Source organism: Tupaia chinensis, unplaced genomic scaffold, assembly GCF_000334495.1.
Source record: "Tupaia chinensis unplaced genomic scaffold, TupChi_1.0 Scaffold000088_1, whole genome shotgun sequence".
NCBI classification, from domain to species: domain Eukaryota; kingdom Metazoa; phylum Chordata; class Mammalia; order Scandentia; family Tupaiidae; genus Tupaia; species Tupaia belangeri.
In genome coordinates this window covers 3,449,128-3,474,139 of record NW_006159550.1, presented here as the reverse complement: position 1 = coordinate 3,474,139, position 25,012 = coordinate 3,449,128, and the positions used below count along the sequence as shown (strand labels likewise).

Sequence of the window (25,012 nt, the reverse complement as noted above, 5' to 3'; positions counted from 1 at the left end):
AGGTGTTGGGCGGGAAGGAGAAGTTTTCCTTTAAAACATTAATCCCCCCGGTTTTTTTTTTTTTTTTTTTTTTTTAATTCTCTTGCACATCTATGATACTGGTATGCATTGTCTTGGCCTATTTGGTGCTGCCATATCACAATACCACATACTAGGTAATATATAAAGAGCAAAAATTAATTTCTGTCAGTTTTTGAGGCTGGAAAAGTCTAAGATTAGGATGCTGGCAGGTTTAGTTGCTGGCTTCAAGATGGTGCCTTGTTGCCATGGCCACCAGAGAGGAGGAATATTGTGTCCTCACATGGCAGAAGAGCAAGAAAAAGCAAGAAAGCAAGAGGGGGCCAAATTTGCCTTTTTATAATGGCATCAATCTGTGCCTCGGGGGCAGAGCCTCCATGGCACAATCACCTCTTAAACATCTTACCTCTGAATTTTTATAGTAGTAGTTAAGTTTCATCTTACAGAACAGACTTGAGCATCAGTGGAATTTGATAATCACTCAGGTCCTGGAGCCTCGTATGAATTTTGGAGGGACATATATTTAAACCATAGCATCCATTTCCCTTCTATATATCAGTTCTTACTAATAATTCACATTCAGGTTCAGCAAAAGCAATTAAGTGGGAGTATAAGCTTTGTAACATTTATACTAGTTTTTAAATAGGACTGTATTGGGACTTCTGGATAAAGGAGCCATCAGCTTTTACTAGCTTCTCAAGGGGGCCTAACAGAGTCACATCATAAATTAATTTGCAAAAATGAAGTCACTATAAACATGTTACATAAACTTGTTGACCTGGATATAACAGTTCTGGATGTCTCAAACTCATAAACCTGTATAAGGTAAGAAGCAAGAAAAATTTTGTAGAGGTTTGCTACTTGCTATGGTGATTTCAGTAAATGACCATTCTGTCAGAAGATTGAATTTCTTTGTAAGTCAATTTTTATATAACATCTGTGTGGTTACATTGATGTGTTAAGAAAATTGCATTAATGGGACCAGTAGCGTGATGGCTATGTCACTGGACTCCCACGTAGTCTACTGCGGTTTGAGTCCCGGATCTGGTGGCTTAAACTCATGGATGCATATGTGCGTGCGTGCCCAAGATCCCAAGAGGAGAATGAAGGAGAAGGGATTGCAGAGTGACCATCCCCCCCAGGGGGTGATTTCTCGCTTTCTATCTCTCTGTCTCTCTCTGTCTGTCTGGTGAGCGCACACGCCCTATAGCAAAAACCTCTTCAAAAAAAAAATAAATAAAAAGAAAGAAAAGAAAAGAAAATTGCATTAAGTGTCAGCTCATTTTAGCAGAATTTACCTCCAACGATTCTGTTTTATTTTTTTCAGGGGCTCTTTTGAGCATTAGTCTTGTAAAAGCTAATGTAGCTTCTGAGACCAGTGTTTAATTTGTCTGTGATGCATAGTATATTGTAATTTTAGGTAATACAACATAGCATTATCAGATGTGGGAGCAGTCTGACTCATCTGTTTTCTTGGCCCTTTCTTCCCTGCCCATCCCTTCAATCAGAATCATCCTCCCTCCCAGAATCAATTAATTAATTAATTAAGTTTTAAGTTTTAATTTGACCAGCGAGGGACAGAGAGATAAAGTGAGAAAGCAAGCCACCAGGGCTGGGACTCGAACTACAGTCAGCCATGTGGGAGTCCAGCACCCCTAACCACCATGCCACCTGCTGGCCCCTATTCTTTTTTTTATTTGTTTGTTTTTTTGTTTTTTAATCAAGAACCAACGAGCTTAGATGGATATAAATGCCCCCAATGGACTTTAGAGTACTTGGCCAACTTACTTGCCCCAAATGACTCTTAAGTGTTCCACTCTTCTGGTTGGCCCTGAATTCTTGAGGCAGGAACTTCCTAGCAGTTAAACAAGACAATAAACAGGACATATCCAAAATGTGTTATTGGGATTGTTTCCCACTCATCTTGAGTCAGGATGCTTTTAGTGCTGCTTCCTCCTGAAGGAACATCCTTCTGTAAGCCTCACTTTTCCTCCTGTAGGCTGGCAGAGGACAGTGGAGCAGCCACTGTGGTGATTTTACGGCATCCTGGGCACTTCACATCCATGAAGTAGGAATTTCGGCTCTGCACCAGGTGTTTCTTCGTGTGTTTCCTCTTCTCTTCTGGGGAGGGATGAAGGAGGTCCTTTGCGAGAGGCATGTTTTCGTGGGGAGATCGTCACCACCGGAAAGGCCAGAATTCTTAAGTAGAGTCCCTATTCCTCTTGTAGGATGTCTCAGAATTTTACCTATACTGATTAACTGTTCTCCAAGTGATTTCCTAAAGTTTAATTTATTTTTCAAATGTGTATATAGGTGCCAGTTATTTGCAGATACTGCTAGATGCTGGGGTTATAGAGCTGAAAAAGACAGCTCTCTGCTATAGAACAGCTTCCAATAGTTAATGTGACGACAAGCACTCATAGCAGTTATCTCCAGAATGCCATGCAGCCACTGAGGAATTAGCCACTCGGAGCTGGAAAGCAGAAGATAGGGACCACCACACAGAAGAGGATCTGTTGAAATAAGCTTCTTTACCTGTATATATACGTTCATATCACCCTAGTAGGCAAGGCTGTCACCTTATCATCCTGCTGCTTCAGCGTCTTAGGTAACTATGACTGTAGTCAACTGTCACCGTGACCAGATTTTAGAGAGTGGTGAGAATCAAACCCTGCCCTCCCGTGTGGCCTCTGCCCTCCACATAGCAGCATCCACTAACAGGTGCACAACAGCCAAGGCTGTTTTAATTGAAAACATTCTGATTAACTCGTATGGACCAAGAACGTGATTGCTTTTTCACCATTGGATGGTATGATATCAGATATGCATTACATTGATCATCTTCGAAGTAGCTAAAATGTGTATTTATGGAATAAGAAGCAATTTAAATTTAAACAGCTCAGCCTCCAGCCCCCTCTTTTTTCTCTCAAGTCTTTGATAGGAACTTGCAGACAGTTCATTCCATTTTTGACAGTAATAAGTAATCAGTAAGTTCCTCTTAGCCAAAGTCTGCCTCTCTTGTCTTTTCCACTGTAATTTAATTTTAAATTCTTAAAATTAATAATTATCTCCCAGTCTGTTACTTATCCTTTCATTTTATTAAATGTCTTTTAAAGAACAGAGTTTTTCGTTTTAGTGTTTTGGGTGTTTTGTTTTGTTTTGTTTTTTAGAGAGAGATTTTCGCTACAGGGTAGATGTGCTTGCCAGAGAAACAGGGAGACAGAATTGAGAAATTAACCCCCTAGGGGGAGGATGGCTACACCACAGTCCCTTCTCCTCCATTCTCCTCTCGGGATCTTGGGCACGCATGCCTATTTTCCTTGTGTGAGTCTTAAGTGTCCCGGTCTGGGACTTGAACCATAGTTGACTATGTGGGAGTCCAGCAACGTAACCCCTATACCATCTCCTAGTTCCAAGAACAGAGCTTTTAATTTTGATGCAGTGCAACTTATCAACATGATCTTTTATGGATTTTGCTTTTGGTGTTGTATATACAAGAGAAGTCATAGCAGGTTACACATATCAGAAGTGACTGAGGAAGTGTGTCCCTTCCTTAACCCTATAGACAGTTGCTAAATGCAAAGTGTTCTCTGGTCTCTGCTATTATCCTTGATCCACATGTGACCCCAATGGTCTTCGTCCCAAACATCACGATGCTTTGAACTGTGGTGCCTATGACTCTGCTCCTCTTCTTTCTCAGCTGCCCCCGTCCCTCTCACCTAGCCAAACAAAAACTAAGTAAATTTTTGCCAGCCTCTTGCTGAGTGTTATCAGAACTTTCAGCAAGCAGTCACCCCTTGGTAATTGGTTCAGGGCTCAAGTGGTTGCCAAATTCCACTGATACTCAAGTCTCTTATATAAATTGGCACAATGGACCAGCCAGTAGGTAGTAGTTAAGACAGCTGAATCCCACATGGCAAAGTGCAGGTTTGAGTCTCCCAGACTTGGCAATTTGAAAAACACACCAGGCGCCTGCAGGTGCATGCCCAAAATCCCAGAAGGAGAAATGGAGGAGAAGGGTTTGCAGTGTGACCATTCCCTGGAGGGTGGAGGATGTGCTTTCTCACTTTTTCTCTCTTTGTCTCACTCTGGCAAACACACATGCCCTCCAGCAAATTAAAAATAAATTAAATTAAATTGGTAATGTATTTGCATGTAACCTACGTACATTCTTCTCTATACTTTAAATCATACCTCTAGATTATTTATGATACCTAATACAATGTAAATGATATATAAATAGTGATTATATTGTATTGTTTAGGGAATAATGACAAGAAAAAAAGTCTAAATGTTCGGTACAGGTGTAACTACATCTAGCATCATAGGCCTACTGCATAGTACACAACAGAACGTTTTTCATCCCTCGTTGGTTGAATCTGCAAATGTGGAACTGCAGAATTTATGGGGCAGAGAGTAGGGCAGTGCTAACTGAATGCTCTACAAAGCTGACCCATATGGGTCATGTCCAAGGATGAGCTTGACCGGGAACATATGCACCTGACAACGATCCAGGGTAGTGGTAGTTTGGGATTGATCCGAGCATGAAGACCGCATTGGGGGTGCTTGTCTTTTTGCTTGTGTCTGCCCGTCTCTCTCTCTGTCTCACTCATGAAGGAAAGAAAAAAAAAACTGAGTAAAAAAAGCTTTTGGCACAAAGTAGTATGTTCAGGAAATGTTTTTATTCCCTGACCACTATGATTGTACTAGATGAACTATATGAAATTGCTGTTTTTATATATTAAAAAGCCCCTGTTAGCAACATTATATGATTAACTTTATAGATAGAGTGATAGTTTCTAACCAAAGATGTAAATTAGAATTATCTAGGCTGTGGCCCAATTGCAATGGCACATTCTGTGAAGATACTGTTTGCAAACTGGGAAAGTATGGGAGGCCCAGGTTTGATGCCTGGTCCACAGTTACAGGAGCCAGTGATCCCACTGACTCAGAATGATTGAGGTAGGAAGACTGTGGCATGGCAAGACCTTGGGTTTAAAAATAATAATAACAGGCCAGCCAGGTGGCATGGTGGCTAAGGCAGCTGTCCGTATGGCCGACTGTGAGTTTCAAGTGTCTGCACTGGTGGCTTGATCAACACTCTGGGCACATGTGCCCCAAATTCTGAAAGGAGAATGGAGAAAGGATTGTGGTGTGGTCATCCCCCGAGGGGGCCATTTCTCTCTCTCTCTCCAGCAAGTGCACACACCCTATACCAAATTTTAAAATAATAACAAATACCCCACTAATATGTACAATTATTATATGCAAATTAAAATTTAGTTAAATAGAATTATGTAGACAGAACTTACTATATACTGTATATATGTGTGTGTGTGTTTACACACTGTCTTCATCCTAGACCAGTGAATTAAGATCTTCATGAGTAGATGCTAGGTTTTTGTTTGTTTTTTGTTTTGTTTTTGGGTTTTCTTTGTTGTTTCAGGTTTTGTGTTTCTTTTGTTTTTTTTTTTTTTTAGGTTTTTTTTGTTTTTTTAGGTTTTTTTTGTTTTTTTAGGTTTTTTTTTTTTTTTGTCATAGGGCACATGTGTTTGCCAGAGAAAGAGAGAGGGGAAGTAAGAAATCACTGTCCACCCAATCCTCACTTTCTTTTACTTGCATGTCTATGTGTTTCTTTCTAATCCATCATTGCTCCCCTTCAGGTTTGTGTCTCCCCTTGCAGGTTGGCAAGTGACATGTACTTTGTTTTAAATACAAGGACGTTTATGACTCAGCTGTGGTGGTGCAGGAGATATGGGCACTGCCTCATGATGCTGGACCATGGGAGAGGGCTCTGAGTTCTCATCCTGGGTCTGCATAGCACACTGGGCCCACCTGTGGTCCTGGCTGCCATGGGACTGATGGAAGGTTCGCAGGTCTCTCTCTCTGTCTTCTCTCTCTCTCTCTCCTCTCTCTCTCTGTCATATGAAGAAATAAATAAACTTTTTTTTTGAGAGGTTTTCACTATAGGGCGCATGCACTTGCCAGACAGACAGAGAGAGACAGAGAGACAGAAAGCGAGAAATCACCCCCCAGGGGGGATGGTCACGCCGCAATCCCTTCTCCTCCACTCTCCTCTCGGGATCTCGGGCACGCACACACACGCGCCTGGCGGGAGTTTTAAGCCACCAGGTCCAGGCCGCGAACCGCGGTCGACTACGGGGGAGGCCAGCGACATAGCCATTACGCTAACTGCTGGTTCCCAAAATAAATAAACTTTTTAAAAAATGCAGAGAAGTTCAACCAGCAGGTAGGTGGTAGTTAAGGTGCTGGACTCCCACATGGCTGACCATGATTCAAGTCCTAGACCTGTCAGCTTGCTTTCTCCCTCCCTCACTCACTCTTTCTCACACACATACACTATAGCAAATTTTAAAATATTACTATTAGGTTATCACAAAAGTCATAATGTGTTTTTCTATGCAAAAATGTGTCATGACTTTCCTGACAACCCAATAATAAATAATTTTTTTAATAGTAAAAATACAGAGAAGTTTATTGTGGTTCCTGTACTAAAAACATCTCTCAAATTTGTGAAGCATTTCATTAGAAATACATATATACTATATATACATACACTTACAAGGAATGGCTTATAGTGTTTACTCAGATTTTTTTACCAAGAAGGAACATTGAATTTCATCTAATGCCATTTTAGTTTGATGGACTTTCTCATTGGGCCTACTTAGGCTATTGCATTTTTTATGGCATTCCTAGTATTAAGCTGTTACTGCATTTTTGGATTAAAACACTAAACCATAGTGGATTATTATCTTACTCAGGTAAAATTCAGGTGCCAGCAGGTGGTATGCTAGTTGAGGTACTGGACTTCACATGGTCAACTGTGGTTGAGTCCTGGACCTGGTGACTTGAAAAATCACGCCAGGCTTATGTGCATATGTGCCCAGAATCCCAGGAGGAGAATGGAAGAGAAGGGATTGCGATGTGGCTATCCCCCCTGGGATTTCTCACCTTCCCTCTCAGTCTCCCTTCCTGTCTCTCCAATGAGCACATGCAGCCTGTGGCAAATAACTTTTTTTTTTTTTAAAGAAGGGGAGGTAAAACTCAGGTATTGATAATTTATGAAATTATTTGTTCATAAAGAGTTTGTATATATAGATACCACTGACTTTATAGAATGATTTGATGGCTTTTTGGTTTTTTTTTTTTTTTTTTTTTTTTAACTAAAGGGTGCATTCACTTGTGGGTGTTGGAGAACCACTCCATAATCCCTTCTCCTTTCAGGAGTTTGGGCACACACATATACACCCAGTGTGTTTCCCAAGCCTCCAAGTCCAGGACTTGAACCACACAGTCAACCATATGGGATGCAGCTACCCTAACTACCATGACACCAGCTGACCCAGAGTTATCTTTTTCCATTTAATAAAGAAATTGCTTCTAAAACTCTGTGGGCCCCAAGCCTTGTGCAAGGTCATTCTTACTAGTTTCTTCCATAATGGTGGTAAACTTTAAATGATAAACACTTAAGTTCTAGTTTTTTGTTTGTTGGCATTGTAGTTTTTAATCTCCATTTATTTCCATTTCCTACTTTTCTTGGAGTTTTCTTTGTAGCTTCCTCAACCACAGGATGAACACTTTGTGTAAAATAGTCCTAGAGGAAGATAAAAATTCAAAGATTAATTCTGGGCAGTAGAGCCACGGAGGTGGTGTTTCCTTAGTTCTCTTTACTCTCCAAATCATGTGTGATGAGTACGTGGGACTTTTGTCATCGGGAAAAACTGTCGAGTGGAGGAGGAGCTCACGTCACACACGTACCTGTGCACGTCGTAGTCATTGCGATGGCAACCGGGAGTCTGTGACATGCAGCTTCTTAATAGAGAAATCAGTGCCACTCAGTTGTCATGAAACGTGATTTCAGGTAACCTATTGAGTCCATTGTCAGAGGGATTGTTTTCATTTAAAAAGTGATACTTCCAATGCCTTTCTTATACAGAAAGCGTTTTCTAGTACACACCAGGAGGTCAACCGGACTGGATGGACATGGGGTGCCAAAGTCAGATTTTCAAAGGTGACTTCACTCCGTCTCCTCTCCTTTCTCTCTCTCCTGCATCGGTATTCAGCCATGGTTCCACAAAGCAGGAATTCAGCAGGTGGGCTGTAAAGGCACTATAGTAAAGATAAACTGGCACAAGGGAATCTTAGTTGTTGTAGTCAGTCTTTAGCTTTACATTCCTGGTTTGAAACAATAACTTTAGTATTTAATTCTTAAAGCCTTGACTGATCTGTATGTCCTTTTAAAATGTTTGAGTTTTAGCCAGCCTGTCCCAGGGCTGTAAAGAAAACGTTTTTGGACAAGAAATCATTGCAGCCTTTCCCTATGGCAGTGAAGTCTGGTGACTTTCCTTTCTCCTTCTCTCTCCCATTTGTGCTTCATTGTTAATCCTTTAAATGACAGATTTGCCCAGTCTTAATTTTTGTCTTATTTATAATTCTCTGGTCATCTATTATCAGGAAATTGATTTGTACTTAGTGTTGGTAATGAGTAATAGTATTCTCTAAAGCTTAGGCTAATTTTAATTGGACATATCTGAAATATTTCATAGTTTCTAAATTTGAAATATTTTGGGGTTCCAGTTCAAGTCAACTCAGGATTTTAACTCAGGTTTGCAGTGAAAGCCAGTAGACTAAACTCATGTGTCTCGCTCCTTTTATCGCCAACTCCCTATGGAATGACAGGAAAAGGAATTTACAGGCAGAAGTGTGTAAGCCATAACAGCTCTGAGAATCGGAACAGATGGAGTGACCATCAGCAAAGCAGGGACTTTCCAGCTTCTAGAAGACAGAAAACAGATGGTGCTGATGGATTAAGCAGGGCGGAGGAAGCCCCAGTCCTGCCTACCCGTGAGGGAGGGCTGTGAGGGAATCGGTTCTTTCCCACCAAGTCCCGAAGAGACTTTAAACATGAGTCAGTAGGAACAGAGAGAAGAGCGGAGAGGCATGTGGTCTTAATTACAGGAGCGGACATGAAAAGCTGACTGGATGTCCTACCCACACAGCCAGCCATACAAAGATCGCGGCATTGGTTCCCAAGCTACGTTTGAAAATTTCCTTCAAAAAGTTTCTTTCTGAACTCTCAGCCTGGAAAGACTAGGCATTCCCATAGGAGTGTTAGTGACTCAGGTCTGAGAATCAAACCGTGGCCAGCCATGTGGGAGTCCAGTTGTCTTAACCACCGCGCCACCTGCCGGCCCCAAAACACATAATTTATGGTTCATACACAGAACTGACAGCAGATATAAATTACATAAATTTTATTTTTAAATTTAGATCTGTTCAATATCCAGGCTTTAAATTTTAATTATTTCTTTTTCTTTTTGTAGTCATTAAATTCAGTTAATAAAACTATGTGGAGGCCAGCAGGTGGCATGGTGGTTAAGGCGCTGGATTCCCACATGGCCAACTGCAGCTTAAGTCCTGGACCTGATGGCTTTTTTTTTTTTCTCTCTCTCTGTCTCTTTGTCTCTGTCTCTCTCTCTCTCTCTCTAGTAAGGGCCATGTGCCCTATGGCAAGTGTAAAAAAAAATAATAAAATTCAGCATAAAAGAATTTTTATGTTTAGTTTTCAATTCTGTAACACATTCACAATGGTTCAAACTTCCAAGGTCAAGTATTCTTCCAAAGTTAGCCTAGAAATATGGAAGCAAAGCATACTTGTTACAGTTAGTAATTATTAATGCTTTCCTGAACTACATAATCTTATTGTAAAAGCACGGGGGTTGGGACCAGCAGTTGGCATAATGGCTATGTCGCTGGACTTCCATGTAGTCAACTGCAGTTTGAGTCCCAGACTCGGTTGCTTAAACTCATGCTGGGCGTGTGTGTGCGCGTGTCCAAGATACCAAGAGGAGAATGAAGGAGAAGGGATTGTGGCTTGGCCATCCCCCCTGGGGGGTGATTTCTCGCTTTCTGACTCTCAGTCTCTCACTGTCTTTCTGGCAAGCACACGTGCCCTCTAGCAAAAACCTCTCAAAAAAAAAAAATTAAAAAGCATAGGGGTTTGAAGATAATATTAAAATTAGCTATAAATAGCAGTTTGTCAGTCTTTTGTTCTTCCACCTTTCAGGTCAGGTTCCACCCTGTTACTTGTAACTTTTTAAAAATTATTTATCTTATTTTATTTGTTATTATTTTTTAATTCGACCAGAGAGAGACAAGGGGAGAGAGAAAGGGAGAGTGAGAAAAACAAGCCTCCAGGTCCAGGACTTGAACGGTGGTCAGTCATGTGGGTATCTAGCTCCTTAACCACACACCACCCGCTAACCTCAGCCCTGTTGCTTGTTTCTTGGTGTTGCTGGAAACATTCAGAGTCAGAATGTGGTGGCAAAGCCACTGGGTCTGGGGCAAGAAAACTGCTTACTTAGATTCTGCTTTTGAAATGGTTTGGTCTTTTAAAAGATCAACATCTCTTTCCACATTTCTTTGTACCAGCTCTTCTCTCCACTCCTACCCTGCCCCCCCAAAGCTGCTAGCTCCTTTTCCTTTCCTTACCCACATCCACTCTAGCCAGAAAGTGGGTTGTTTTGGCTCTAATTCTTACATCCTTTCACCTCTCACGTTGGATCTGTCTCCTAGTTTGGCTGACCTTTTTTCTTGATAACTCCTAGATCCCTCCCTTTCTCCTCCCTGGTCCAAGCTCAAGTCGTTCTCACCCCGCAGCCTTCCACCTATTCTCTCTTCCTTCTACGTCTCTTCTCTCACCTGGAAACTCCTGGTGGCTTTCTGTTGCTCTGAGAATGAAAGTTGAGTGCCTGCCCAGGGTACAGTTGGTGGCAAACTGCACTGCACTGCTGGAAGCCACGTGGCTGACCTGTTTGGATCACAGGGCCAGCCTGGAAACAGTCCAGGCACTTGCCCAGGATCCCGACCGGCTGGAGGGCTGGGGACGGGCAGAGCAGTGTGTGGAGACCCTGGCACAGTGCTCCTCTCTCTCTGTCTCTGTCTGTCTGTCTCTTTCTCTCTCTCTCTCTCATATACATGGGCGTTCTATCATGAATAAAATACACTTAAAACAACTAAATGTCTCATTTATCAACTTCTGTTTCTGTACCCTATTTGAGACAGCTTCGTCTCACCGTCATGCCCAGACTTGCCTTGTTTGCTAATGCTGCCTTTCTGGTCTCAGTTTAGCCTTCACTTCCTCATATGCTATGGGAACTTTTTGTTTTACCTGTGGAAGGCCCTTTTCTGCTGCTAGTACAGCTGTACTGACTGGAACCTGAATACGGGTTACATATAAAGATAGGGTCTTCTAAAAAAGATGCCTGCATTTTTTTAACGGTTTTTGCCATAGGGTACATGCACTCACCAGAGAGAAATGGAGAGATAGAGAACATGAAAAATCATCTCCCTGGGGGATGGCCACGCCACATCCCTTCTTTTCCACTCTCCTCCTGGGATTTTAGGCATGTGCACACATTTGCCTCGTGTGATTTTCAAGCCGCAGGGTCCAGGACTCGAACCACAGTTAGACATGTGGGAGTCCAGTGCTTTAACCACCGTGCTATCTCCTGGCCCTAATGCCTGAATATTTTACTACATACTTTTATGTATTAGACATCTTACAGATGCTATTCTATTCATCTTAGCTCAGTCTTACAAATAAGCCAAGGCCCAGTGAGGAAAAAGTGATTTGAATCTACATGATCTTAACATCTTTGCTTTGACATCTGACATGTCTGACAAGCGATATCAATAAATTTTACTTGCAGACAAGGCAAAATGTTCAGCCATCCATAAGCAATTTTCAGCAACTGTGCCCTTGAAACAGAATATTACTTTCCTTAGTTCAGCCTGTGTTATAATTTTGTGTTCTTACGCAGTGCAGTTTGGAAAATTTGAAAATATTAAGTTGCTACATTTCAAAGGTAAAACATTCTTTAGCCTTGATTGCCTACTTTAAAATGGGAAAAGAGGCCCAGCCATAGTGACGGACACTGACAGCAGATGTTCAACCTAATTGTTTTTTAGGAAAATGCAAATTAAAACCACAATGAAGGTCTATGCCTACAGGCTAGGGGAGCTGGATCCTGTGTGGCCGACTGCCGAGTTTGAGTCCTGCACATCCCCGCCCAGAATTCAGCAGTACAGAGATATAGATACCACTATACTCTACTAGACTGTCTCAAATTTTAAAGTGGGATAATACCAGGATGTGGAGCAACCGGAAATCTCAAGCATTATCAGTAGAAATGAAGAAAAATGTAGGTATTCCACAAAGCATCGGAACGCTTGCACACAGCTCACAGCCTAGCAGCCCCACTTGTAGGTTACCCGTGATTTACCCGTGAAATGTAAAAACATGTATGCATACAATGACATGTACACGAATGTTTATACTGCTTTACCCATAAAATTTTAAAATACAGAAACAACCTAAATAAATTGTACTTCACACAATGAAATACTATCCAACAATTAAAAAAATAATTATACACTGAACCTGCAACAATATGATACTCTTGGGCTAGCAGTTAAAGCAGCTGAATCCCACCTGGCTGACAGCATGGTTCATAGTCCCGGACACAGCAGCTTTAGAAATGGACTTGACAAATATGCATGGGTACCCCAAAATCTCTCGAGAATGGAACAGAAGGGGTTGTGATGTGATCATCCTCCCTGGGGGGTGATTTCTCACTTTCTTTCTCCATTAGACATGTGGGAGTCCAGTGCTTTAACCACCATGCTACCTCCTGGCACTAGTGCCTGAATATTGTACTACATACTTTTATGTATTAGACGTACGTATGTATGTACTCTATAGAAAAAAAAAAGTCATAAAAGACTTTTTTTATTATCAGGATTTTATACTTTGGCCAACATTGGCTCCTCCTGTGTCAAGAACAGGATCTGTCTTCATTTAGTCAAGTCTTCCGTCATATGTATCCTATAGAGTGTGTGTTCATTCTATTAGTTATAGACTCCATGGGTGTTACAAATTGGGTCCTTTCTTCCAGTGTATATTGTAATTACTTGTTTGAGAAATGTAATTTTCGTAATGTTTAGATTGTAGAACTGTTTACCCTTTAAAATCTCTTGTTCGTAGCAGTTTTTCAGTTGACTCCTTTGGCCTTGCTAGGTATGAAATCATATGATCAATTAATAATGATCATTTGCACCATCAAGAAGAAAAAAATAATGATCATTTGCCTCCTTGTTTTTCTGTCTAATGTCATCAGGAACTACTTCCAGAATAGTGCTGAATCAGAGTAATGATAGTGGGCATTCTTATCTTATTCCTGACTTTAATGGAAATGACTTTGTCATTAAACAAGATACATTTATGCTTTTGCTGTTTTTTGTTTGTTTTTAAGAGATTTTTGCTGTACGGTGCAGGCGCACTCTGGAGAGACGAGACAGAGAGACAGAAAGTGAGAAATCATCGCCCAGAGGGATGGCCACGCCATAATCCTTTCTTCTCTTAGGATTTTGGGTACACAACACACACATGCTCTGCATGAATTTTAAGCTGCTGGGTCTGGGACTCGAACCCTGGTCAATTAACCATTATGCCATCTGCTTGCCCCTTTTGGTTTTAAGATAGCCAATTTCTTTGTGTATTAAGTGACTACTAATCTGTTCCTACTCTATTAAGGATTTTTGTGAGCTGTGGACTTGGAATTTTGTCAAATATTATTCCAGAACCTGTAGAGATTTCTCTCCTCTAGTAATATCAGGAATTATTATATATTGAATTCCTAAAATATTAAGCCATCCTTGCATATCTATCTATGCTCTGGGTCCCACCTCTGATCCACTCCAAGACTTCACTCTTAGAGTCGCCCTCTCTTCTGCATCAATTTCTGCCTCTTTTTGAGTGCTTACCATACAAGCATCCCTTCCTAATATTTTTAAACAACCCAAGCCTTGCTTAGTATCTCCCAGCTCTGACCTCATTTCTCCCTCCATCTTCATAGTAAAAATCCATTTCGGTATCTCCTCAGCGCACCCATTCTTACCTCATTGGTGAAGTGACTGCACAAGGCTGCCAGCAACCTCCATCTTGCTATATCAAGTAATCAGTTACCTGTTAGTCTCTTATCTCACCAGTCTTCTCAGTCTCTCAGCAAGATTTGAGTTAAGTAGCTTCAGTGACTGTGATCACAGTTTCTTCCTCCCGAACCACCCTATTGTTTCAAGGCTTTTTCCTCTGCAGCTTTCGCTTACCCATCTCAACATAGCCCTCAGACAGCTCATTCATCTTTGTGACTTTAAACACCACCTGTAACTGAAGTTCCAGTTTTCATCTCTACTCTAGCTCCGATTTCACCCAAGAACTCCAGACTAGAGCATCCACTCTATTCGGCAACTCTCATTGCATGTCTAATACACAAGCAGAGCCTGAGATTTCCATCTCACATAGGCCCCTCCCTACTCTTTCTTCATCTTAGGTAGTGGTGCCACCACACTCAGACACACTCGGCCCAAAAGTGAGAAGTTACTTTTGTTTTCCCTTATCCAGTCAATCAGCAAATCCTGTCCGTTATTTCTCCTAAATTTATCCCAAATAGTGTAATTTAAGGAGAGCAAGATTGCCTTAGTTTGAATCCTGTCTTAGCCTTGAGGAACTCAACTTCTACAGCCCAGATTCCTCATGTGTTCTATAGAGTTAGAATAGTCCGTACCTCTAGGATCGTTACCATATAAATGTGGTACTGAACCAAGTGAGCATGTACAAGACGCTCAGAACAGTGCCTAGCACGTAGTGAGTAGTCAGTCAGTATTTGTTGTTGTCCTCGGTATAGCTAGTACTAGTAGTTATATCAATACCAGCTGTGGTCGTACAACTAGAATTAACCATTTCTGCTGCTGCCACTGTAGCCCAAGCCTCTGTCCTCGGTCCTCGCGTGGGCTAACCACCTAGCCTGCTGTAGTCCTGCACTTCTACCAGCCGTTCTGCACACACCAGCCAAGGTCGTCTTTTTAAGAACATAATCAAATGCTGTCACTATCCTGCTTAAAAACTCTCCAGAGGTTTCTTCCTATTCCAGTTACAATAAAATCCAAAAACGTTTCCATGGCTTTCAAGGCTTTCAGTGATATGGCCCCTGCTTACTTCTTAATCTCCCCTGCTATTCTCATCCCTCCTGGGCTTCATAACTCTGGCCTTCTGGTCCTAGAATATGCTCATCATATACCACCTTAGGCTTTCGTATTTCCTTTTTTTTTTTTTTTTAAGAGGTTTTTGCTATAGAGCTCGTGCACTTGCCAGAAAGACAGAGAGAGACAGAGAGATAGAAAGCGAGAAATCACCCCCCAGGGGGGATGGCCACGCCGCAATCCCTTCTTCTCCATTCTCCTCTTGGGATCCTGGGCCTGCACACACATGCACCTGGCGTGAGTTTAAGCCACCGGGTCCAGGACTCGAACTGTGGTCGACTACATGGGAGTCCAGCGACATGGCCATTATGCTAACTGCTGGTCCCGGTTTTCGTGTTTCTTATTCCCTGTGTCTGGAATGCCTTGCCCTCAGAAAGGGCTGGTTCCTCAAAACATTCAAGTCTTAGTTCGGATGTCACATCCATCCCTGACCATCTGGTCAGAGTACCCGCCTCCTTAATCTCATTACCCCCTTTTTGCTGCTTTGCACTAGCAGGGAGGGGATTTTCTGTTCTAGGTATGTGTTTGTCTTAAGTTCCAGGTAGCTAGGGGCTCTGGGTTTATCGTTCAAGATCAGGGGTTGGGCGCTAAGTCAACAGGGCAGGCTGTAAGGAGTGTTTCCCTGATGGGAGCTGCTTTTTCTGGTTACTTTTTTTTTTTTTTTTTAAGAATTATTTATTTTTATTATTGCTTCACTTGCTATAGTCATCAGAGAGAGAGAGAGAGAGGCCAGCAGGTGGCATGGTGGTTGGAGTACTGGACCCCCACATGGTCCACTGCAGTTAAATCCTGGACCTGGTGGCTTGCTACCTGGATATTCTTGAAAGTCTGGAATGTGCAACTCATAGTTATTAGGGAACATTTGCACTTCGGAAAAAGGTCCTTGGGAATCTGTGCCTTTTCAGTTTTGAGTCACAGACTATATTTTAAATTGTTCTGGAAGGAAAAATGTTTTAACCCAGTTGCTGTAACTGCTAACTGTCTTGCTTTAAAAATACACAACTCTTGGGAACCAGCAGTTAGCGTAATGGCTATGTCGCTGGACTCCCACATAGTCAACCGCGGTTCGCATCCCGGACCCGGTGGCGAACTCAGCCTGGGCGCATGTGCGTGCCTGCCCAAGATCTCAAGAGGAGAATGGAGGAGAGGGGATTGCAGCGTGACTATCCCTCCTAGGGGGTGATTTCTTGCTTTCTGTCTCTCTGTCTTTCTGGCGAGCGCACGCGCCCTATAGCAAAAACCTCTCCCCCCAAAAAAAAAAAAAATACACAACTCTTAATGGACACGTTAACACCCTGAGCTCATGTGGTACTGTTTTCAAAATAAAACAGTAATTACGTAGCTGAGAAATGATCACAGCTGCCAACAAGGAAGGGTCAGAACAGTGAGAAAGAAGCCATTTCCTGATTTACTTAGGAAAACCGTCCGCACACTGCATAGAAGCCAGCCGGCTTAGACTTGCTTTTTTTCAGAATTTGAGTGAGTTGTCTGATGATTTCACCATCTTTGAGTAGCGATAAGCACTTAGAATCTAATGCTCGTGTTCTCTATTCCCATGTAAAAGGGGTACTCTGTCCTTGTTGAGTTGAATCAAACCTTTGTCCTGTGAGTGTAAATCTTTTGCCACACCCTGTAGTTCAAGCTGCTTCTGCTAAAACGTTTGTGGTACGAGAACAGGGCCCGGGGCTACATGTGTAGTGGGGTCTCAGTCATGCCGAACACAGGTTGAGAGCAGCCTCAAAGGGAGCATGTTAACACGTTCATATTGTTTAATGCAAAATAGGATTATCGTTTTGCTGTTGCTTTTAGAGACTCTGTCTTTTTGAAAGCTTATTTTGGGGCCAACGGGGGTATGGTGGTTAAGGCATTGGACTCCCCACATGGCCCACTGCGGCTTGAGTCCTAGACCTGACATCTTGCGCGGGCTCTCTCTCTCTCTTTCTCTCTCTCTGCTAAGTGCACGTGCACTATAGCAAATTAAATATTAATAATAAATAAAATTTAAGTAATTCCTTTTTATAAAAATACCTGTTTGTTTATTTCATGGGTGAGAGAGGCCACACTCCCGACAGGTCCTCATGCAGTGATCCGCCCCCAGTCTCAGCCAGCCCCAGATCATGGGCACACAACTGTGGTAAACCAAAGGAGGTTTCAGGACATGCCACACCCTCCCATATGGGTCAGGCTCACAGAGTGCCATGTCCACTACAGTGCCACCGTCTGGGATTGGGCATAGATTCCAGTGGGGCCTGAAGCAGCACCCAGCCCCAGGGGACGTAGAGTGTGGTGTGGCACAGACCAGGGCTGACCAGCTCTGCCCCCTGGGAGTGAATATGGCTGCAGCAGCTGCTCGCCGCCGGCACAGTCCGGAGCACTCCCTGAGGTCAGTCGGGTTGAGAGCATTTGTTTGCTCATTCATGAGTGACTGGTTTTGCTAAGTCCTATTCATGCGCTCGAGTTGCTTCCAGTATACCAGAGGAGACCCGTGTTAAACAAGTACACACACGCAATTTCAAATTGTGATTTGAGTTATGAAGAGAAAGCATCATGTTATATAAGGGAACACTGGGCAGGGGAGGACCCAAGGTAGGTTAAGAGTTTTAGGTAAGGCTGAGACCTCAATTGGAGAGGAGTGGGCTAGATAGAATAAACCAGAGGGGAGGGAACCAGCAGTTAGCGTAATGGCTATGTCGCTAGACTCCCATGTAGTCGACCGCGGTTCGCTTCCCGGACCCGGTGGCTTACAACTCAACGCTGGTGCGTGTGCGTGCGTGCCCAGGATCCCGAGAGGAGAATGGGGGAGAAGGGATTGCAGCGTGACCATCCTCCCTGGGGGGTGATTTCTCGCTTTCTGTCTCTATGTCTCTCTCTGTCTGTCTGGCGAGCGCACGCGCCCTATAGCAAAAACCTCTCCAAAAAAAAATAATAAACCAGAGGGGAGACCAGCAGACAGCATAATGGTTATGTCACTGGACTCCCATGTAGTTGACCACGGTTCGAGTCCCGGGCCCAGTGACTTAGAACTCACATTGTATGTGTGTGTCTGTGCGCACATACATGCACAGAACCTTAAGAGAATGGGGGAGAAGAGGTTGCAGCATAACCATCCTCTCTGGGGAGTGGTTTCTCACTTTCTGTCTCTCTGGCAAGTGCGTGTGCCCTATAGCAAAATCTCTCTCTGAAAAATAAATAAATAAATAAATAAAATGCCAGAGTAAACTGCATGGCAAAGGCCAAGAGAGGTGGTGGAGCATGAAAGATGAGGAGAGTGGGGTGGGCCCAGTGCAGCTGAAGGGCACACACAGTGGGAAAGTGAGTGAGCTGTGTGGTTCTGTGAGCCACATCCTAGAACGCCACGTCAGACCGAGCAAGTAAGTGAGGTGCCGAGGAGAAAGGTGCAACCCCCGCAACTCCCTGACGACACAGTGTCTCCTTGTTTGGATCTCCACACACACGCAGTGTTTTCTGTGACCCCACAACCTTTTTCCTAAGGCTGGTACATGGCCACAGGTCCCTAGGTGCCATTAATGTGCATCAGCACTACAGCATCTGTAGGGTCCTGGCCTCCATGTAGACCACCCGGATGGATTAAACAGCTGCGCATTGTACTCAGTGGGTACAAACGTTTCGGTTACTTTGACCATCCACCCCAAGAAACACGAATGTTCTGGTAATATGGTAGTTGGGATGTGCAGTCTCTTAATTCCATGACCACTTGGTTGAGATGAGTTTCCTCCTTTTGCCAAACGACAGTGTGGTTTTTAAGGTGTGACCAATCTTTTTTTGGTCATTTGCTTCTTATGAAAATTAGAGGAGCCAACAGGTGGCATGGTGGTAAAGGTGCTGAACTCCTACATGACCAACCGTGGTTCGAGTCCCGGACCTGGCTTGCTTTCTGGACCAGCAGATGACATAATGGTGGCTGAGTGAGGTTCAATTCCCAGATGTGGAGGTTTGATACTCACTCCAGACACCTGTGCGTGCATACCCAAAATCCTGAGAGGAGAATGAAAGAAAGGGATTGCGATGTGGCCATCCCCTTGGGGCGGTGGGGGTGGTGATTTCTCGCTTTCTGTCTCTCTGTTTCTGTCTTTCCAGTGAGGTCATGTGCCCTGTAGTGAACATCTCTCTGGGAAAAAAAAATTTTTTTTCACTTCTCAAAAACAACTCCAAAAGTCATACGTCATGACTTTCCCTTAACTACTTCCCATTATAGATCAACGTGAAAACAGAGTCATCTTTTATCCTGTTTCCATCCTCTGTGAGAATACAGCCCATACCTGTCGTTGTCAGTACGTGTTTGCACCAGGAAATTATCGCTTCTGGTCACAGTCTTCACCAGAGGCCAGCTATTACAGTGAAATACCTTGGAGGTGTACGCTCCTCTTACTGTTAGGGTGTTTTCTGATAAGTGGTCCTCTCCCTGAGCCCGTGTCTTTGCCCTCTTTAAAATCACTGACAAGTGAAAACCATTTAGTATCTTGACCCCTCAGGATAGCGTGTTTAGTGCAGGGAAGGACTACTGATATTCCACCTACACTGGAAATCTGAAGAAGAATGTACTGAGCATTACTTATTCTTTCATCCTTAGATCCTTCTCAGATCTTCAGTGAAAACTCTGCAACACAGGATGGCTGCAAATAAGCCCAAGGGTCAGAATTCGTTGGCCTTGCACAAAGTCATCATGGTGGGCAGTGGCGGGGTGGGCAAGTCTGCGCTGACTCTGCAGTTCATGTACGATGAGGTAAGTGCTCGTTTTAGAATGGACACCTTGGGGCCTTTGGAGTATTTCTCTGCTTCGTTTGGTGCTCTTTCAGATGGATTTCTTCAATCTTGAAAGTTACTAACAGTTCTTTCCACTTTTAAATCTAGAGCCAACATTTACAGGGAGACAGAGAGAGGAAACATGAGAAATCAGCCTCCAGTGGGGATGGCCACACCACCGTCCCTTCTCCATTTCCCTCTTGGGATTTTGAGCATATTCACAATCCCACATGAGTTTCAAGCCACTGGGTCCAGGACTCAAAATGTAGTCTGCTTTGTGGAAGTCCGACAGCTTAACCAACACACCACCTGCTGGCACCTAGTTTTGGTGTTTTAATGGAGAGTATCAACTTGAATTAATAGAACTGGTGAGACATGAGGTTAGCATATGTAAAGTGTCCTTTAATAACCTTGGTGAAATGTCTGTTATTTTTTGTGTACATGGCATGGCAGTCTAGTTAACCATTGAATAGGTAAAGTCTGTGTCACTAAAATTTAAAATTGCTAGGTATGCTACAAATTTGCATGCATGTATTTATATTAAATTTTAATCATCCCTGAGTTGAGGCCTCAGCCTATATACAGCAGTATTTTTTTTCCCCTAGAGGACTGTTATTAAGGGTTAATAATTTAAGAGTTATTCTTGGGGCTTACAGGTGGTGTGGTGGTCAAGACACTGGACTCCACCATTGCCAACCATGGTTTGAGTCCCAGACCTGGCAGCTTGCTTTCTCATTTTTCCTCTCTCTCTGTCTCTCTTTGGTGAGCACAAAAAATAATAATAATAATGATAATGATAATAAATAAATCTTCTTGAAAAAGAGAGAAAGGAAGGGGGCCAGCAGGTGGTGGCATGGTGGTTAAGGATGCTGGACCACGGTTTGAGTTCTAGACCTAGCAGCTTGCTTTTATTCCCCTTGGACCCAGTCAAATTAAAAAATAATAATAATAAATAAAATGAAATATTCCTTAAAAGAAAGAGTAATTTTTCCTCCCAAGACAGTGATACCCTCATTTTACATATGAGGAAACAAACCTTACAGAAGTTTACCCAACTTCCTTAAGAAGAGTGATCTCTGATGAGTAACAAATGTTAAACCTGTCTTCTGACCAAAAAAAAAAGCCTTACAGATTTTTACTGCTCCATGTCTTTTTCTATAGCATGTATTTATTTGATACACACACACACACACACACACACAAACACCTCTTAAGTCCATCAGTACTCATGCTTGGTGGTGACTGAAATAAAAAGTTTGGAGAAAGAAGTTATAGCAGTTCTTTAAATAAAATTATTAATTTTCTCCATTTTGTTTTACAAACTATTCATTTAGTAACTAGCCTTCCTTCAAACTAATCCTTAGATTGGTTCCCTCCTGACGTTAAAGAAGCCAAAAGTAAGAGTATTCATATGTGTAACTTTTAAGGAATGGAAAACCACAGTGTTAACATGTATTGAAAAATATGGTACAGCATTATGTCTTTTACAGTTCTAAGTACACCATTTTCATCTTATTAGGTCATTGGGACAGTCATGATGTATTTTCTTTTTCTTTTTTTTGAGAGGCTTTTGCTATAGGGTGCGTGCACTCACCAGAAAAACAGAGACAGAGAGATAGAAAGCCAGAAATCACCCCCCAGGGGAGTGGCCACACTGCAATCCCTTCTCCTCCATTCTCCTCTCAGGATCTTGGGCACACACGCACATGCGCCCGGCGTGAGTTTAAACCACGGGGTCTGAGACTCGAACTGCAGTTGACTACATGGGAGTCCAGCGACATAGCCATTATGCCAACTGCTGGTCCCAAGTCATGATGTATTTTCTGTTTTTCTATGCAAAAACGCATCTTGACTCTGCCAACAACCCAATAAAAATATTTATTTATTGAGTATCTACCGTGTTCCAGGTACTGTTCTGGGCTTTGAAGATCCATGATGAGCACGACATTGAAGATTCTGTTCTAATGGGGTTAAATTCTGGTTGTGGGGTACAAGCATCAATCAAATAAGAAAATACCACATTATATAAATATTTATAGGAAGTAGTATAGAATAAACTCACAGTTATGTGTATATACATGTATTCAAGCTATTAGTAAATTCTAAAGGTTTTTCAATGCATATCAAAGTGAGATTTGTGAGGTTGATGATATGGTTGGGAAAACAAATTTGTTTTATTGTTCTATTTAAAACTCAGAAGTCTGGGGAGAAATCTTAAAGTTCAATTCGACCTACCGAGTGGTATTTAAATCACTTTATCCACATGGTTCATTTTGGAGAAAGGGAAGATTCAGTGATACTTTTAGTTCTTACTAAGATATTGATGTATAAGTTATTTCCACAATTGTAGTATGAACATTTTTGTTTAGCATTACATAAAAAGTGGTTCTTTTAAATTTGATTAAATATATGGGTAATCGTTTCTGCAAGTATAGTGTTTTAAGGAGGAGAGGCACAATTTTCGAGCTGTAAACATTCTAGAAGTGGGTATACATATACTCAAGCTAACATTAAATACACAAGATTTATCAAGGCATACCAAAATGAGATTTATGGGGTTCAAGACAGGGTTAGAATGTTAAGTTGTTTGACTGTACTATTTAAAAATGAGTTTGGAATTGAACTAGAAATATTCATGCAGCCCCCTCTTTTTGCAGATGAGGAAACTGATAAAATGTCTAAAATGAAAATTACATTAATATATGTTTTCCTATCGGAGAAACTGAGTTAAGAGTGCTTGGAAACTCTGTACTAGTTTAGCAGCTTCATGTGAATCTATAATTATTACAAAATAAGTTTTGTAGAGTAAAAATAATCATTAGAAATGGATGTGTTTTTATCTTTTCTAGTTCGTGGAGGACTATGAACCTACCAAAGCAGATAGCTACCGGAAGAAGGTAGTGCTGGACGGGGAGGAAGTGCAGATCGATATCTTAGACACAGCTGGGCAGGAGGACTACGCGGCGATCAGGGACAACTACTTCCGGAGCGGGGAGGGCTTCCTCTGTGTCTTCTCCATCACAGAGATGGAGTCCTTTGCAGCCACAGCCGACTTCAGGTAAGTCTGAGAGTGATGCTGCCCGGCACAAGGTCTCCTCCCCAAAACAAGTGGACAGACAGAGCTTCTCGCTGGAGAGCCTTTGCTCAGTCTCCCTTTTGGACACCACTCTGTGACTGTCCACTGTGTGTGTGTACACATCAGTATTCAGCACACTCACCATAACCTGACGGCGATTTCCATGCCAGTGGTGGTGGAATTGGAGTTTGTGATCGCCTCAAGTACCCAGTCTCTGTATATGTTTCAGAATAAAATCCGACTGCTGCCATTGTAGTTTGTCCTCGTCACGTGCTGGAGTTCTCTTGGACTTGGACTCTGCCCGTGTCTGTCCCTGTTTCTCAGCGCCTGTGCAGAGCTCAGCAGGCCCTTTGCCATCCTCCTCAAAGTACAGATACCCTGATGGCACAGAGTGAAATTTTAAAATAGTAGTAGTTCCCTGGCACCCTAGGTTGTGTTAAATGATTTTTTTTATATCTTACTTACTGTTTGCTTAACCAAAATCTACCATCCTGAGATTTGCAAGGGGAGGTTGGTTTTGTGGAAGGGGACAGGGGTTTCTCTGGGTATATAATTTAAGTTTGGCCTAGATAAAGTTCTTGAGTAGTCTCACAAACACTACCTGTGCAGTCAAGGGTGTTCTTTATATATCTCTCTTTTTGTGTTGTCTGCTTCGCTTATGGGGGTGGGGACCGCGAAATGTGTAATATACTCATATCCTCTATTCTCGAGGTTCACACAGCCTAGTTGAATGTAGAAGCCTTATGTAACCCAGAGCAAGTTAGTGACAATGTAGGAAACATTGGCAGTGATCATTACAGCGGATTCAGGAGGAGAAAGGAGCTGAGAAGCCTTCAGGAAATAGATGAACATGAGAAAACGATTTCCACAGATGAGGACAGAAGGCATTTGAGGTGGTGGAGCTGAAGACTGAACCAGAGCTTATCTGAAGCATTCCTTTTTTTTTTTTTTTTTGGAGAGGTTTTCGCTATAGGGCGCGTGCGCTCGCCAGACAGACAGAGACATAGAGACAGAAAGTGAGAAATCACCCCCCAGGGGGGATGGTCACGCCGCAATCCCTTCTCCTCCATTCTCCTCTCGGGATCTTGGGCACGCACGCACACGCGCCCAGCGTGAGATTTAAGCCACCGGGTCCGAGACACGAACCACGGTCGACTACGTGGGAGTCCAGCGACATAGCCATTATGCTAACTGCTGGTTCCCTGAAGCATTCCTTTTTTATGTGTACTTGGAACTCAGGAATTTAAAGGATTCCAAGAGAACATATTTTGCAAAAGACATGTCAGTGAGAAAGTATGAACTTGTTTATAAAATTGTTGATTTCCATTAGGAAGGCATTTCGTATATGTTGGAGAACGGCAGACCCTGTTAACTTGTGATTCTGGGAGACATGTTGAAAGCTGTGTACACGTCAGTGCTTATTCACTCATTCAACAGATGTTCAGTGCTTATTCATGTAGCAGGTCCTGTTCAAGGTATTGGAGTAAATGTTGCTACCGTCGTCACCAAAGCCAAAATGATATCTCAAGGAAATAAGGTGTTTTTGTGCCGAGACAGAGACTCTTGGGCTGTTACTGTTACAGAAAATAGGATGATTCATTACTCTTCTGGCCTTCATCCAGCTGGTTGCCCTGCCCATAAGGGAAATGGCCCTAGTGACTCACCAGGAGCAGGCACTGCGCCTGGCCCAGCCTGGAGTACAGCGGGAGTACTAGCTCTCCCATAGCCCGGCTGCTCCTCCCTGTGCCCAGGGCAGGATTGTTGCTTCCTCACCTGTATGTGCCGTGTACCGGTACAGCTCTGAGATCACACTACCACACGTGTGCAGGGCGTGATTTGAATGTGTCCTGAGAGCAAGACCCGTTTCTGTCTGTCTGTCTCTCCCTGGTACCTCTATTTAATACAGTCACTGACATATAGTACATGTTTAGTAAATATTTTCTTTGATTTGAAAACTCTTACTGTTTTGATTCTTACTTTCCTTATGTCTAAAATGAAGATGTTAGACCAGATTGTAAAGGTGGAACGTGGGTT

General features: G+C 42.7%; 1 protein-coding gene across 2 annotated transcripts in view; it reads left to right on the top strand.

The window, feature by feature from the left end:
* Window positions 1–25,012, top strand: part of RALA (RAS like proto-oncogene A) — a 69,758-nt gene that overhangs the window by 29,665 nt on the left and 15,081 nt on the right. Inside the window, exons 1-3 of one of the 2 annotated variants that reach the window (XM_006143000.3) lie at window positions 12,222–12,242; window positions 19,730–19,882; window positions 22,752–22,960. In XM_006143000.3, coding sequence (XP_006143062.2) covers window positions 12,231–12,242; window positions 19,730–19,882; window positions 22,752–22,960 — 374 coding nt within the window. In that variant the 5' untranslated portion in view covers window positions 12,222–12,230. Of the gene's footprint in view, window positions 1–12,221; window positions 12,243–19,729; window positions 19,883–22,751; window positions 22,961–25,012 lie in introns of those variants that run through there. The other variant, XM_006143001.3, reaches the window with a different exon arrangement.